Raw genomic sequence first — 12,202 nt, 5'->3', positions numbered from 1 at the left:
GACAGCCGACCGCTGACCCTCGAAATGAACGAACTCATGCGCACTTGTGGATTGAAGGAAAGCATGTTTTCATCCCGAGTTTATTCTAGCTCGACTGATTATATTGCATCGCTCCTCGACTTGCAATCGTCTCATTTGGAGCAGCAGTAGAATAGCATTTATGATGACGTCGATTGCCGTGAGAAGTATGCATGTCGCCATTTGATGAAGGCCGCGGCGTTGAACTTCATTGACCGGACCGACAACTACGGGCCGTTCAAGTTGTTCTGCGACGACCTGTGCCCTGGTAATGTGCTGGTGAATGACTCGCTCCAAGTCACTGGGGTCGTTGACTGGGAATTCTGTTACGCTGCTCCTGCACAATTCGCCGGCAGCATTCCATGGTGGCTGCTCCTCGACCGGCCACACACAATCATTGACAAAAAGGGTGCCGGTGATTTCCTTGCAGAGTTTCTTCCTAAAGCGGAGGTATTCCTACAGGCTTTACAGCAAAGGGAATAAGTCCAAGGAACCACAACAGGATCAATCCACCTTTCTCAGTGCATGCGTGAGTCCATCCGCAACAAATTCGCCTGGTCTCGTCGGTGGATCTGATTTACTGGGATTTATTGGATGAATATTGCTGGGGGCCGAGGGCGTCCATCGCAGAACGAGTCCATCAATTGACGTCGGATGTTCCACTACATATCGAGACCGAGAGCAATTTGTACGACACAAGCTCGATCAGCTTCGTGAGTAGTCTGCCACTTTGGGTCTGGATACCCCGGTCGAGTACGAAGAGGAGCAATTCGGTCAGCCATCTAGTAGAAGGACGGAGACCCAAATGACTGGTGATTGTGTTATGAGGATAGCAGGCGTTGTTTCTGCGACAGTTGCCGTTAGTTTATGCGATGGCTTCGTCGGCGAACACCTTGACAAAGCAGATGAGGTACAAGTCGAAGGTCGTGACGAGTAGACGAGTCACAGAAAAACTCGCACGGAAAACTCAGGTTGGTTTCGGGAGACTGCGGGATTGTGGAATGATCCATCATCGGGTTTGGAGTGTATTGGGAATGTGTACGGATCATGTTTACTGTAGAAAAGTCGAATGACAGTAATAATATAAGAATATCTACACCATTCAGTTCAATACAATACACATATTTCTCTTCGAAAGAGTAAAAGAAAAGAAAAGATTTCTTCGAGGCCATGTACACATCGGGGCAACTTGGGCAAGTATGAAGGCCCCAGGTACCTTCAGTATGGAGACCCCATACGAAAGGTACAAAGCCACGCGTATGGTATGGTCACGCCCGGAACTTGCCCTCGCTGCTTCACCTTCAACCACGTTAATTATTCAACGAGTTAGACGAGATGCGATCCACGATCCCTTTTTTTGCCCCTTACTCTCTCCCATCTCCTTCCCTCTCCCCCCTCCACCTTCTCTCTTCCCCCTCCCATTACCCTTCCCATTTCCATCAGACTATGCTTGCTCCACCCTCGACGACCCTTGAGACTCTCGCTGCACCCTAACAAACTCGAGCTGAGCCGGACGGGCGGACACGTCACGATCACCTGGGAATCGCCTCCCTACATCATCGTCCACCGTCACCCGCTTACCCTCAACTACCCTTAACCCATCCTCACACCTCCACTTCGACTCGACCCTTGATCCTCGACCGCAATTCATCATGCCTGCTGCAGGCCCCGGCAACGGTCGCTCCAAAGGCCCGAAGAACAATGCCAACAACTCCATGGTCGTGGTCCTGAAGGTGTCGGCACACGCGCTCCAACAGTTCGGCAGCCACGACACCAAAAACACGCCCCAACACCGCGTCGACACCAAGAACCCGGAACGCTCCTCGCCGGCCTCGTCTGCCGAAGCCCCGGCAGCGCGGCCCTCGTCGGCCGGCAATGGCTCTGATGCCGATGCCAACTCGACCCCCGCCACCGGGGCAACTCCAGCTGACACACCGCGCCGGAAGGGAGTTCCGGGTCCGAAGCCAGGAAACAAGAGAGCAAATGGTCAGACCGAACCAGGTGCTCGGTCAAGGGGAAGACCCGGCCCCAAGAAGCGGCCTCGCCTGTAAGTAAAAACATTCCACATCGGCGATGATTTTTTTTTCTGTAAGGAAGATCTAGTTGAGCTCACATCATCACAGAGAGGAGGGAGCCGATGCATCAAAACTGCCTGCTGGACAGCGACTCGGCCCCAAGGCCAACACCGGTGCCATCAATGCTGGTCTGCGGGCCCTCGACCGCACCGGTGCCCCCTGCCGCAAGTGGGAGCGCAAGCCCCTGCAGTTGCGAAGCTTTACGGGTGTCTTGTGGCAGCTGCCTGCCTGGCACAGCTTCAGATCATCCAAGCTGGAAGAGCCTGTCAACGGCAAGGTGGCTGCCCTCGAAAGTGGTGACAGTGACACCAAGCCCACCCTGGCACCTCCCGGCCCGGACACAGTCAATGGTAGCAGCGTTGTCACCAGTGAGAAAAGCAACTCTGGCGACGGGGATGTCACCCCCGGCCCTTCAAATCCAATCGAACCCTCATCACCGGCCATTGCTATGGCAGCTTGAGGCCACATGACCTTATATTGTATATTATTCTTATGTGTCGCGCTTTCTTGTTTACCTTTCTTTTCATGTCTTCTGAAGGTATGTTACTTGTCAGGTTCTGGGATGGCGTTGCAGGAACTGGACTATCCGTGGACAAAGGAATGGGAATCGAATCATGGCCTCCTTCAGTTCATGCTAGGGTCGCCACAGCTTTATCTTTTTGGGGTTGTGTATTGTATATAGGCCTCTCAATCAGCTATTGGCACCATGGGAGCACCACCAAACAGGCGCCAGACGGCCAATTGCCGAAGCTGGTCAAGAAAGAACTTCCCCTGCCTTCTCCCGAACAGGAACAAGTGCAGGTGAAGGTGTCCCATGTGGCTCAGAACCCTACGGATGGTAGGTTTGGAGGTTGCTCTCTTGCAGTTCTCAATTATGATTTCTACAGGATTAGCGGTGGTATTTGCTCTGGATGGAAAAGAGTGATTTTTGCAATATTCCACCCAGTTGAAACTCATTGAATATCCTATCATAGTACGCTTTCAATCGTTAATATATCTATCATTACTATTACTACTATCATTAACAAAAGAAAAAGAGAAAGAAAAAGATCACGAAAAACTAACTCCTATAAGAATCGCTTAATCCTCTAATTAAACGGTATCCCTATTAAGTATATTTCTATCCCTAAATTTTTTACTTCTTATTTTCTTTCTTTTTTACGCCCAAGGACGTAGTACACCACACAATAACTTCATCACCCCCCAGAATGATGTGGGTGGCCAGGTACCTCGTCAAGTACCAATGCAACTTTGAGCGTCGGAGACCAGGGCTCTCCTTTCCCCGCAATCATTGCATCGCCGGCTTCTTGAGACCAAGAAACTTCGAATTTCCAAGGGGCTCTTTGACGTGACTTGATTTTTTTCCCCTTCAGAGGGAACCGGGCAACGGTGGTGTTGCAAGAACAACATCTCGAGATTCATCGCTGCTTCCGGTCACCAGATGACCCGCTCGTCACGCAACGTCAGCAGAGCCCCTCCCACGGCAGATTTGACCAGCAACGTTATTTTTGTTGCAGGCCCCAACGTTGAGTTGTTCCTTTTCCCTTCTGGCATCATTCGGAGGGGGGGCCGACAGGTGACAGCATGGCCGACGTTCCTTTCCCCCCATCCGGTGGAGCTCGAGGAGCTCCAACATCCTCATATCCCGGCCCCAGCATCTCCTCCGCTCCACGCCGCTCTTCCTACGCCTCTGTGGTCTCAGGCAACGCCTTTTCACCCCCTACTGCCGGCTCCTTCGCCCATCTTCTCAACGACACTAATCCAGTTTCATCCTATCCACCGCCCTCCCAGCCCGACAGTCGCCTCCACCGGGCCCTGTCCGGTGTCGATGCCGCAGACATGCACCTAAACTCCGCCTGGAGGTCCCCGGCGTCCCCGGACTCAGTGCCCTCCTACTCCCGTAAGTTCGCCAGCTACCTGCGCCCAGCAGAATTCCCACACGGGCCGGGTCTGGCCGATGGGCCCTCATTCTTCACCCCGTCCTACCTCCGCAACTCCCGCTACGTTTCCCGCCTCGACGACGCCCATCGAGCCAAGCTTGCTGCCCAACACCGTGATGCCTCCTCGTCTACCTCAACCTCCAACCCTCCCCTCTCCGCCTCGTCCAGCCATGTCCACCTGCCCCGCATGGCCCCGTCCCATCGCGGCATGACCTATGAGATCATCGAGAAGGAACCTCCGACCCCCGCCGACCAGCTTATGCCACTGCCCATCCAGTGGAGCACCTCGGACAAATATGCTGGCCTCGAGCTGTCAAACGATGGTCTCGATGTCCGCTACACTGGCCCCGTGCACAAGCATGACCACGAAGCCGCCGCCTTGCGCGCCGACCACCCCATGCCGCCCCAATGTGGAATATACTACTTTGAGATTAAGATCGAGTCTAAGCCGAAGGAAGGGTATGTTGTGTGTCTGGAACCGGCTGGATCAATTTACTGATGTGATGTGCAGGATGATCGGGATTGGCTTCTCCAGCCCCAAGGCCTCCGTCGAGAGACTTCCAGGCTGGGAGCAGGAATCCTGGGCGTACCATGGCGATGACGGCAAATCCTTTTTCGGCGAAAGCCAAGGCCAAGGTCGGCCGTATGGCCCGACTTTTGGGGTGGGAGATACGGTGGGATGTGGTGTGAACTTCTCCACGGGATCTGCCTTCTTCACTAAAAACGGCGTTTTCTTAGGTATGTGATCCTGTGGCCTACTGCTGAATCCAAGCTGATCGATTTAGGTAATGCGTTTCATGAACTTCGCAATGTGAAGCTCTATCCGTCCGTAGGGATGAAGAAACAACCACCGGTACACCTCAAGGCGAACTTCGGACAGGAGCCGTTTGTGTTTGATATTGACGGCATGGTCCGGGTATGTGACTCGAGATTTTGGTGGCTTGTTTGACCAAACTGACCGTTCAACAGCACGAGAGGGCGTCTGTTCATTCAGAGATCAACGCCACGAGCACTGATAGTCTCCACCCACCGCTAGATGAACCGGCACTGCTGCAGGAGCTGGTTGCGCAGTTCCTCGCCCATGATGGCTACGTGGAGACAGCTCGCGCATTTGCAGAAGAGGTGGCTACCGAAACAACGGCTTTGCAAAACGGTCGCGATGAGCCATTGAAAAAGTACGAGGTGGAAGAAGACCGGGAGGCTATTAACCGTAATAGTAAGTGGCTCATCCTTGTAACCTACCTCGGCAGGTATTCATGGTCGGCATCCTAACCCATTTTCAGAAATCCGCGCTGCTATTCTGGACGGCGACATCGACAAGGCCCTCAAGCACACCAAGGCTTATTATACTAATGTCCTCGAGGACTACCCCCATATTCACTTCAAGCTCCGCTGTCGCAAATTCCTTGAGATGATGCGCCGGTCGAATGAACTGTTCGCAGCCACGGCCGCAGCCACCTCCAAACGGCGCCAGGACACTTCGTCCGGAATTTCAGACGAGCATGCTGTCTTCGATCAGGAGATGGAGCTCGATGACGGCGAAGGCTGGGAAGCAGATGGCATGGACACGGAGGAGCCCGAGACCGCAGCGCAGTTCAGCGAGCTCCTCACCGAGGCTGTTCAGTACGGGCAGCAGCTGCGTATGGACTATCCATCCGACGAGAACGGTGGCGACAAAAAGATGCTGGAGGATATCTTCTCGTTGGTCGCGTACCCAGATCCCAAGCGGTCGGTGCATGGGCATTACCTCGACCCGGCAGGCCGGGTGGCTGTGGCGGAGGAGCTGAACTCGGCCATTCTCGGTGAGTTTTTCTTATACCATCTTTGTTTTCTCACGTACTAATCTCTCTGCAGTCTCTCTGGGTAAATCCTCTGCTGCTGCCCTGGAAAGGCTCTACCAGCAAACGGAGGTGTTAGTCAACGAGATCAGTGAAGATGGCGGCGCTGGGGCGTTTATCAATGTTCGGAATGACATTTTGCTTTAATCGGCACTGGAGTAGGGTTTTTGTTTTTCGTTTTTCTTTCTTGACGACTTGATTTTCTTTCTCTTTTTCTTTCCCTTCTTATGTCTGAAGGTATGCGCCAGAATGTTGGATTCCTTGTCGAGGATTTTCTCCCCTAGTTCCCCTTTTCTGTTCTACCTCAGACTTATCTCTTATTTGCTGCTCGGAGAGAGCGAATGCATGGCCGTGTCCACTCTTACTTGAATGATATCCCAAACTCTACTAGCCGTCCCCTCGAGTCGGACCCACAGAATTTTCAGCTGTTGACAATGCTGTGGGTCCGACAGCTGAAAATTCTGTGGGTCCGACTCGAGGGGACGGCTACTATCTATAGTGGTTTTCAAGTATTGCTGTGGTATATATTGCCATGGAAAGGGTTTTCTGGACCAAATGAGCAAATGAAACACTCGTCACTGCAATAGATCCCCAGAAATCTTCAAGTCATAAGTCTCAGAGGTCCCCAGCGGGAGTCCGGGTAGGATAAGTGGATTCTAGCTGTCCACGTCCTTCCTAAAAAGGCAGGCATCGTCCTGAAGTATGACATAATCGCTTTAGTCAGCCGCCAAGTCATCGGTGACCTGGTGGATGGCTTGGTGGATCCGAGCTGATTGTTTCTTTCTCCGCTTTTGTGATCAACTGTGACACAGGTCCAAGATCCATGTAGAGAGATCTCTCTCCCTGGATGATCTGGCCTGTCACGCATCGCTCCCCCAAGGGGCTGCATTCTCGTGCCGCCCATGGATTCCCATCCGCATAGCTCGGACCCGGACGCTGTCCCCGGCATTCCTGCCCACTCAAGCGCTCCCACCACCCTGCGCTGCTGCTGTGGGCACGATGAGTGTGCGCTGCTCGAGCACAACAATGTCACCCTCGAGGGCCTCGAGAAAGACCTCGCCATAGCTGCGAGACTCGGTCAGGTATGTGGATTTGACGTGATTAACGTCAGTTGGGTGTCACGACTGTTCCTGAGGCTGGCTGAGCCATGCATGTTTGATGCATCATTTGTGGTCATTCCGGAGAAAAGTGCATAATTTTGTTCCTTGCTTTTGTTCCTTCTCTCTGCTTGGAGGGGAGTTTCCCTGTCCCATACCCACAACCCCCCCCCCCACAGGCCATACACATATACGCCCCGAGGGAATCGTCCACGCCTGCTTCCTCTTCCCCATGGCCACCTTCGGACTGCGGTCTCCTGTTCTCTCTCGCTGCGTTGGCGTCCGTCATGACTACCTTTCATGATTATTCTGCCACGGCAGGTTCTTTTGGGTCGTCATCGCTGACCTTTGCTTTGCAGGCCCTGCTCCACCGCCATGAAAGCTACATGGCCGAGGCGGAAGAGGACCGCCACCGGCTGCTGGCCAGCGTGGATGCCCTCGAACGCGAAAAGCGCCAGGTTCAGGCCGAAAATGCGCGCATCGTCGAGGAGAACCGCTCTTTGCTAGAGCAGCTGGATAGCTTGAACCAGGCTGTTGCTGAGTCTGACGAGCATGTCAACACACTGACCTTTACCTTGGAGAGTACGCAGTCTGAACTGCGCAAATTGACGGTGGCTGCTTCGCGTGCAGCCGATCTCGAGGCCCAATTGGCCCTTATGGAAACGGAGCAGTCCAAACTGCAAGAATCGCTTTCTTCGGCTCAGGATGATGAGAAATCGGCTGTGCAACGGTGGCGGAATGCGGAGAGCGCATTGAGAAACCTTCATGATCAGGTTGACCGCATTGAGAAAGAAGCGCACGACGAGCGTGAACGACATTCTGAGCTGGTTCAACGCATGGAGCGGAAGAGGGCCGTGGAGCGTGAGCTGGATAATGCTGCGGGCCGTCTCAAGGGCGCTGCTGCTGCGTCCGATCTTGACCGCCATGTCGGTAGCACGACTGTCGTCTCGCGCTTCGTGAAGGATATCCTACAGGACAACGCCAACCTGCAGGTGGGAATCATGGAGTTGCGTGAAATGCTTGAAAGCTCGAATCAGGAGGTGCAGAACCTGCGGGGTCAAGTTCTGTCTCATCAACCGCTGGCCGGCATTGATGACGAGGGTCATACTAACTGTGCGCCTTTCACAACTCTGAGCGAGGAATTGGAGTCAAAGGAACGCCGAGTCTCGCAAGAATTCCACATCCACCATCACTTCCACTCACCGACCTCCAAGAAAGAGAAAGGCCCACTCAACCGTCGTGTCAAGAAGAGACGCCCCGCATTGGGAAGCCCGATTCCCTTGCACTCCGCAATGGGCGCCCAGTCTCCTCGCAGACCCGTTCATCGATCGCAGTCGTCTGGCTCGTCCATGTCTACCATCCTATGTCCAACTTCCATCTCCATTCCGCCCCCATCTTCCCGTCACTGGTCGTTACAGTCACCTGTCACGGATTCTCTTGCAAGCTCACCGCAATCCGCATTCCGCACATCGTCAATATTTGACCGTATCGATAAAGGATCTGATTTCTCTCAGCCTACTAGCCCCGACAGCGCTGTATTCTCCTCGCCACTGATGGGTGCACGCAACCTCAAAGGACTTGACATGCCATTCAGGCCGCTGGCTGGTTTCGATAACATCGACACATCAATAGATGATTCAGTAGAAACATTTGATGACGAGCATTATGATCAACTGGATATTGGTGAAGCCATTCCTCGGCAACCTGCGATTCCGGAAGAATCAGAGCCATCATCAGGGCCATACTTGCGGTCCGTCGCTGGCGAGCCTCCCGCGACCACCGAAGAAGACCCATTTGGCATGCCAATGCAGTTCTCGTCTCTGCGCAGGTCTGTTTCGCACGACAGCTTGTTCTCTGTGGCTGGCATGGACATCCATACCCCGACCAATCGCCGCTCACGGATGAGTGACTGGCATCCCGGCAAGCAGATTCCCCAGCGGATGGTGTCACCTAGTGTTGAGCTAGTCTCTACGCCTCCCATCATCTCCGCTCCTACCATCACGGTCGATCGGGCCAATGCCTCGAAGCAGTCATCCCGGTCCTTGCTGGCATCAGTGGCCGCAGGAAGTAACCTGCCGACTGATTCCTCGTCCATTGTTTCTACCGATACAAACAGCACCAGCTCGACTGCAACTCCGGTTCCTCGCAAGTCTGCGACACTGGGTCGCCGCGTGGGTGGCTGGGTTTTGGGCCGCTGGGGCCTGGCCCCAGTATCTCCAGATCGCGATTCCCATGAGCCTACTGCCGATGCCTCGGAAGAATCTGTTACATCGCCAACACCTGATACCACTCATCACACTCATCGAACACCTAACCCTCTTGCTCCGACACCACCCTTGGGTTTCCGGTTCCCCGGCGTAAACCAAAAGGGGCCCATCATGGGATTTCGTCCTCCACCCTCTGCTCCCACCGTGGTACATGCACAGGGGATTGACGAAGACCTACTGCGAGAGAGCCTAGCCGAGGAACACGGTTGAAGTCTCCAAACTTTGCACTCTTCAGGTCCTTTTCCCCTGCCTATAATTATCCATACCTTCTTTTAATGAGGCTTCCTCCTGTCACGATATTATCTTCGCAGTGCACTACCATTCTTTTTTGTGAATTCTCTCCCCATGGCATGGCACTTTACTTTCTTGCATTATCCGCTATTTTACGGCGCTTGGTGGCAGTCGCGCTTATGATACCCCGACACGGACGCATTCTTTCTTTACTTTAATTTTTTTTTTCATCTCCCTTGGTTCCCCTTGGATGATAGGTTCTTTGGTTTCTGTCGATGGTTGATATTTAGCCTTGATATAATCAAATCTGACTCGCAACTAGTCACTTCTCATTCTATAAACCCTGTCTTGGGATACATAAAGTCCACGAATAAGCCATATCAAGCAGAACTGCAATTCATTGCGCAAGCGAACCCTAATCGCTTTTCTCTATGGGTCGTCATGGTCTCGTCTCAATCATTCGTGCCTTACCCGCATGGGCCGGTAAATAAGTAGGTTCCCAACCTGGGGCTCATTTGCTAATAATCTAATGGGCACCTGACATGGACCGCGATATGCAGTAGGTCCGGATGGGGATACTGGTAGTATGGAAAAAGCCCGTCTGGTCTTCTGTGGGCGCGGATTCGAAGGGAAGCATGTCGACGGCGAAGGAGTTGGTTTCTATGGGCTTTTAGCTATGGTCCACAGGTGGGTACACATAAGCAGCAAATGATCTGACGAGGAAACAAGACAACTTCAACTTACCACATCCAGTCAGAAACGTGCGAAACGTGTCTTCGTTGCGCAAGGTTGCGGAGATGATAAAATGTTCGACGCCGTAGTTCTCGAAGAGATCACGCACTGTCTTCAACAGCAATGGCACAAGGTCTGCATCATAGACCTGAGAGTCGTCAGAAAACAATGCCTCAAGCGACAGAATCAAAAATAGAAGAGAAAAAAGAAGATACCAAGTCAGCACCGAGCGCCACATCAAATTGCAGCCCTGCATCTGAAACAAGCTCGGCCAGATCTCCCGTCGTGTCCAAAGGTGTGCCCCATTCCCAGACAGCGGGATAGATGGGCAGAGACGCTCCAGACTGGTTCAGCGACACACAAGCGCGCATATTGTCGATCAGCGCCAGCTCACGATCAGTAGCCACGACACTCTGCACGCCGAGATAGCGCGCACAGAACAGCGAGACAAGGCCAGTCCCGGCGCCGAGCTCGAGCACCCGCTTGCCATGGACGAGGGCCTCGCCGACGGCCGACGCCAGAAACGAGGCTTGGTGCAGCGCCGCCTCCCAGGTGCGGAACCCCGTGGTGCCGGCAGAGAGGATCAGGCCGCGCGATTCCGAGGTAATGACGCTGCGCTCTGGGTCGTTGAGCTCTCCTGCTGATGTCGGGGCAATGTATTTGATGTGTGAGAGCTTTTGCGCCTGCTCCAGGGCCGAGGCCTTGGGTTGCGCCACGAGGCTGCTCCAGCTGTTCATGAGATCGTCTTGAATCTCCTATTTCGGAACAAAAAGAAAGGAAATGGGATCCATTGGTCAGAGCACAGTTCGATTGGTCCGTATTGAAAACAATTGGCATTATGGGATAGAAGATACATGTCATAGGAAAGAATGCAAAAGGAAAGGAAAAGCCATACATCTTCCTCTGGATCTTTCAAGGAATTCTCCATCCGCGAGAGAATCAACTTCAATACTCGTTCCCGGTAGTTAGCTGGTGGCAGAGGAGATAATGTGCTCTCGTTGAACATGCGTTCGTACAGCGCCGTTTGCACCGAGGGTTGAACGAGGACTGCGCCATCAGGTAGAGCAAGATGCTGCGGGTCCACGAGTTGGAAGTACTGAGCCACCAACTTGTGAATGTCGGACATGGCGAGAGCGCAAGAGACGGCTCGAAGGGAAAAGTTACCCAAGTAGGAAGTCGCCAATAAGAATGCACGTGATTGAGATAAATGCAGGGTATTGATAGGGGCACCCCAAAATTTTCGCTATTGGCACCCCAAAACGCTTATGTAATAATTTTTTCTTATGTAATCTTTTTTTCTCCCACTTCCATCACCATAGCAACCATATACTACATATATACTCTATCTTCTGCTTTATCTCTTTTTCTGCTCTACTATTACCCTGCTAGTTCCTAGCTTTCTGCCTACCTCGCTTACTTCGTCTACTATACCATGCAAACCACGCAAACCAACCCCACTATGCCTACCCCCGCCAACCCTGCTGCCGCTACCCCCGATTTGCCTGCTATTCTGCATACCAATTCGCCTGATTCGCCTGCCTTGCCTGCTATTCTACGTGCTGATTCGCCCAATTCGCCTACCGCTGCGCCTGCCCCTGCTACTACTGATTCGCCCGGTCTACTACCCCCACCACAACAAACCTTCCCTAATCGGGATGAATTGGTTGATTTCGTGCGCCAGTGGGGTATAACGCAGGGGTATACTACCACTATCAAGCGGTCTAACCCAAATCGGAACATCTGCATACATTGCGATAGATCTGGGGTATATTCAGACCGAATACAGGCACCTGCTGGCGCCAAACGGCGCCAAACGAGTACGAGGCGACAAAATTGCCCTTTTTGGGTATATGGGAGTCGCCAGAAGGGTTCTGATTGGCTACTTCGGGTGAAAAACCCTACGCATAATCATTCTGCTGATCTAGATATGATAGCGCACCCAATCGCACGTCAATTTACCCCAGCGCAGAAAACCTTAATTCAACGACTCTCTGCTATTAGACC

The 12,202-nt window shown here is 53.0% G+C and overlaps 5 protein-coding genes across 5 annotated transcripts; 4 read left to right on the top strand and 1 right to left on the bottom strand.

The window, feature by feature from the left end:
• Positions 1-204: 204 nt before the first annotated feature.
• NUU61_005664 (phosphotransferase enzyme family protein) lies at positions 205-501 on the top strand (the record flags this gene model as incomplete). Its single annotated transcript, XM_056656246.1, has 1 exon — positions 205-501. The coding sequence occupies one exon, from the start codon at positions 205-207 to the stop codon at positions 499-501; it is 297 nt and encodes a 98-aa protein (XP_056511859.1).
• Positions 502-1,670: 1,169 nt separating this feature from the next.
• On the top strand, positions 1,671-2,553 carry NUU61_005663 (uncharacterized protein; the record flags this gene model as incomplete). The annotated part of the gene is made up of 2 exons (XM_056656245.1): positions 1,671-2,065; positions 2,142-2,553. The coding sequence occupies 2 exons, from the start codon at positions 1,671-1,673 to the stop codon at positions 2,551-2,553; spliced, it is 807 nt and encodes a 268-aa protein (XP_056511858.1).
• Positions 2,554-3,677: 1,124 nt separating this feature from the next.
• Positions 3,678-6,018, top strand: NUU61_005662 (uncharacterized protein; the record flags this gene model as incomplete). The annotated part of the gene is made up of 6 exons (XM_056656244.1): positions 3,678-4,492; positions 4,545-4,771; positions 4,819-4,949; positions 5,003-5,249; positions 5,317-5,835; positions 5,888-6,018. 6 exons carry the CDS (start codon positions 3,678-3,680, stop codon positions 6,016-6,018), a joined length of 2,070 nt encoding a protein of 689 aa, XP_056511857.1.
• Positions 6,019-6,773: 755 nt separating this feature from the next.
• On the top strand, positions 6,774-9,445 carry NUU61_005661 (uncharacterized protein; the record flags this gene model as incomplete). Its single annotated transcript, XM_056656243.1, has 2 exons — positions 6,774-6,953; positions 7,328-9,445. 2 exons carry the CDS (start codon positions 6,774-6,776, stop codon positions 9,443-9,445), a joined length of 2,298 nt encoding a protein of 765 aa, XP_056511856.1.
• A 547-nt stretch (positions 9,446-9,992) lies between these two features.
• On the bottom strand, positions 9,993-11,324 carry NUU61_005660 (protein-lysine N-methyltransferase; the record flags this gene model as incomplete). The annotated part of the gene is made up of 4 exons (XM_056656242.1): positions 9,993-10,126; positions 10,211-10,346; positions 10,414-10,953; positions 11,094-11,324. The coding sequence occupies 4 exons, from the start codon at positions 11,322-11,324 to the stop codon at positions 9,993-9,995; spliced, it is 1,041 nt and encodes a 346-aa protein (XP_056511855.1).
• Positions 11,325-12,202: the final 878 nt, after the last annotated feature.

This window comes from Penicillium alfredii, assembly GCF_028826965.1.
Source record: "Penicillium alfredii strain IBT 34128 chromosome Unknown utg000007l_segment0_segment0, whole genome shotgun sequence".
Lineage (NCBI taxonomy): Eukaryota > Fungi > Ascomycota > Eurotiomycetes > Eurotiales > Aspergillaceae > Penicillium > Penicillium alfredii.
Note: the sequence above shows the minus strand (reverse complement) of the source record. Positions and strands in the feature narration are given on the sequence as shown.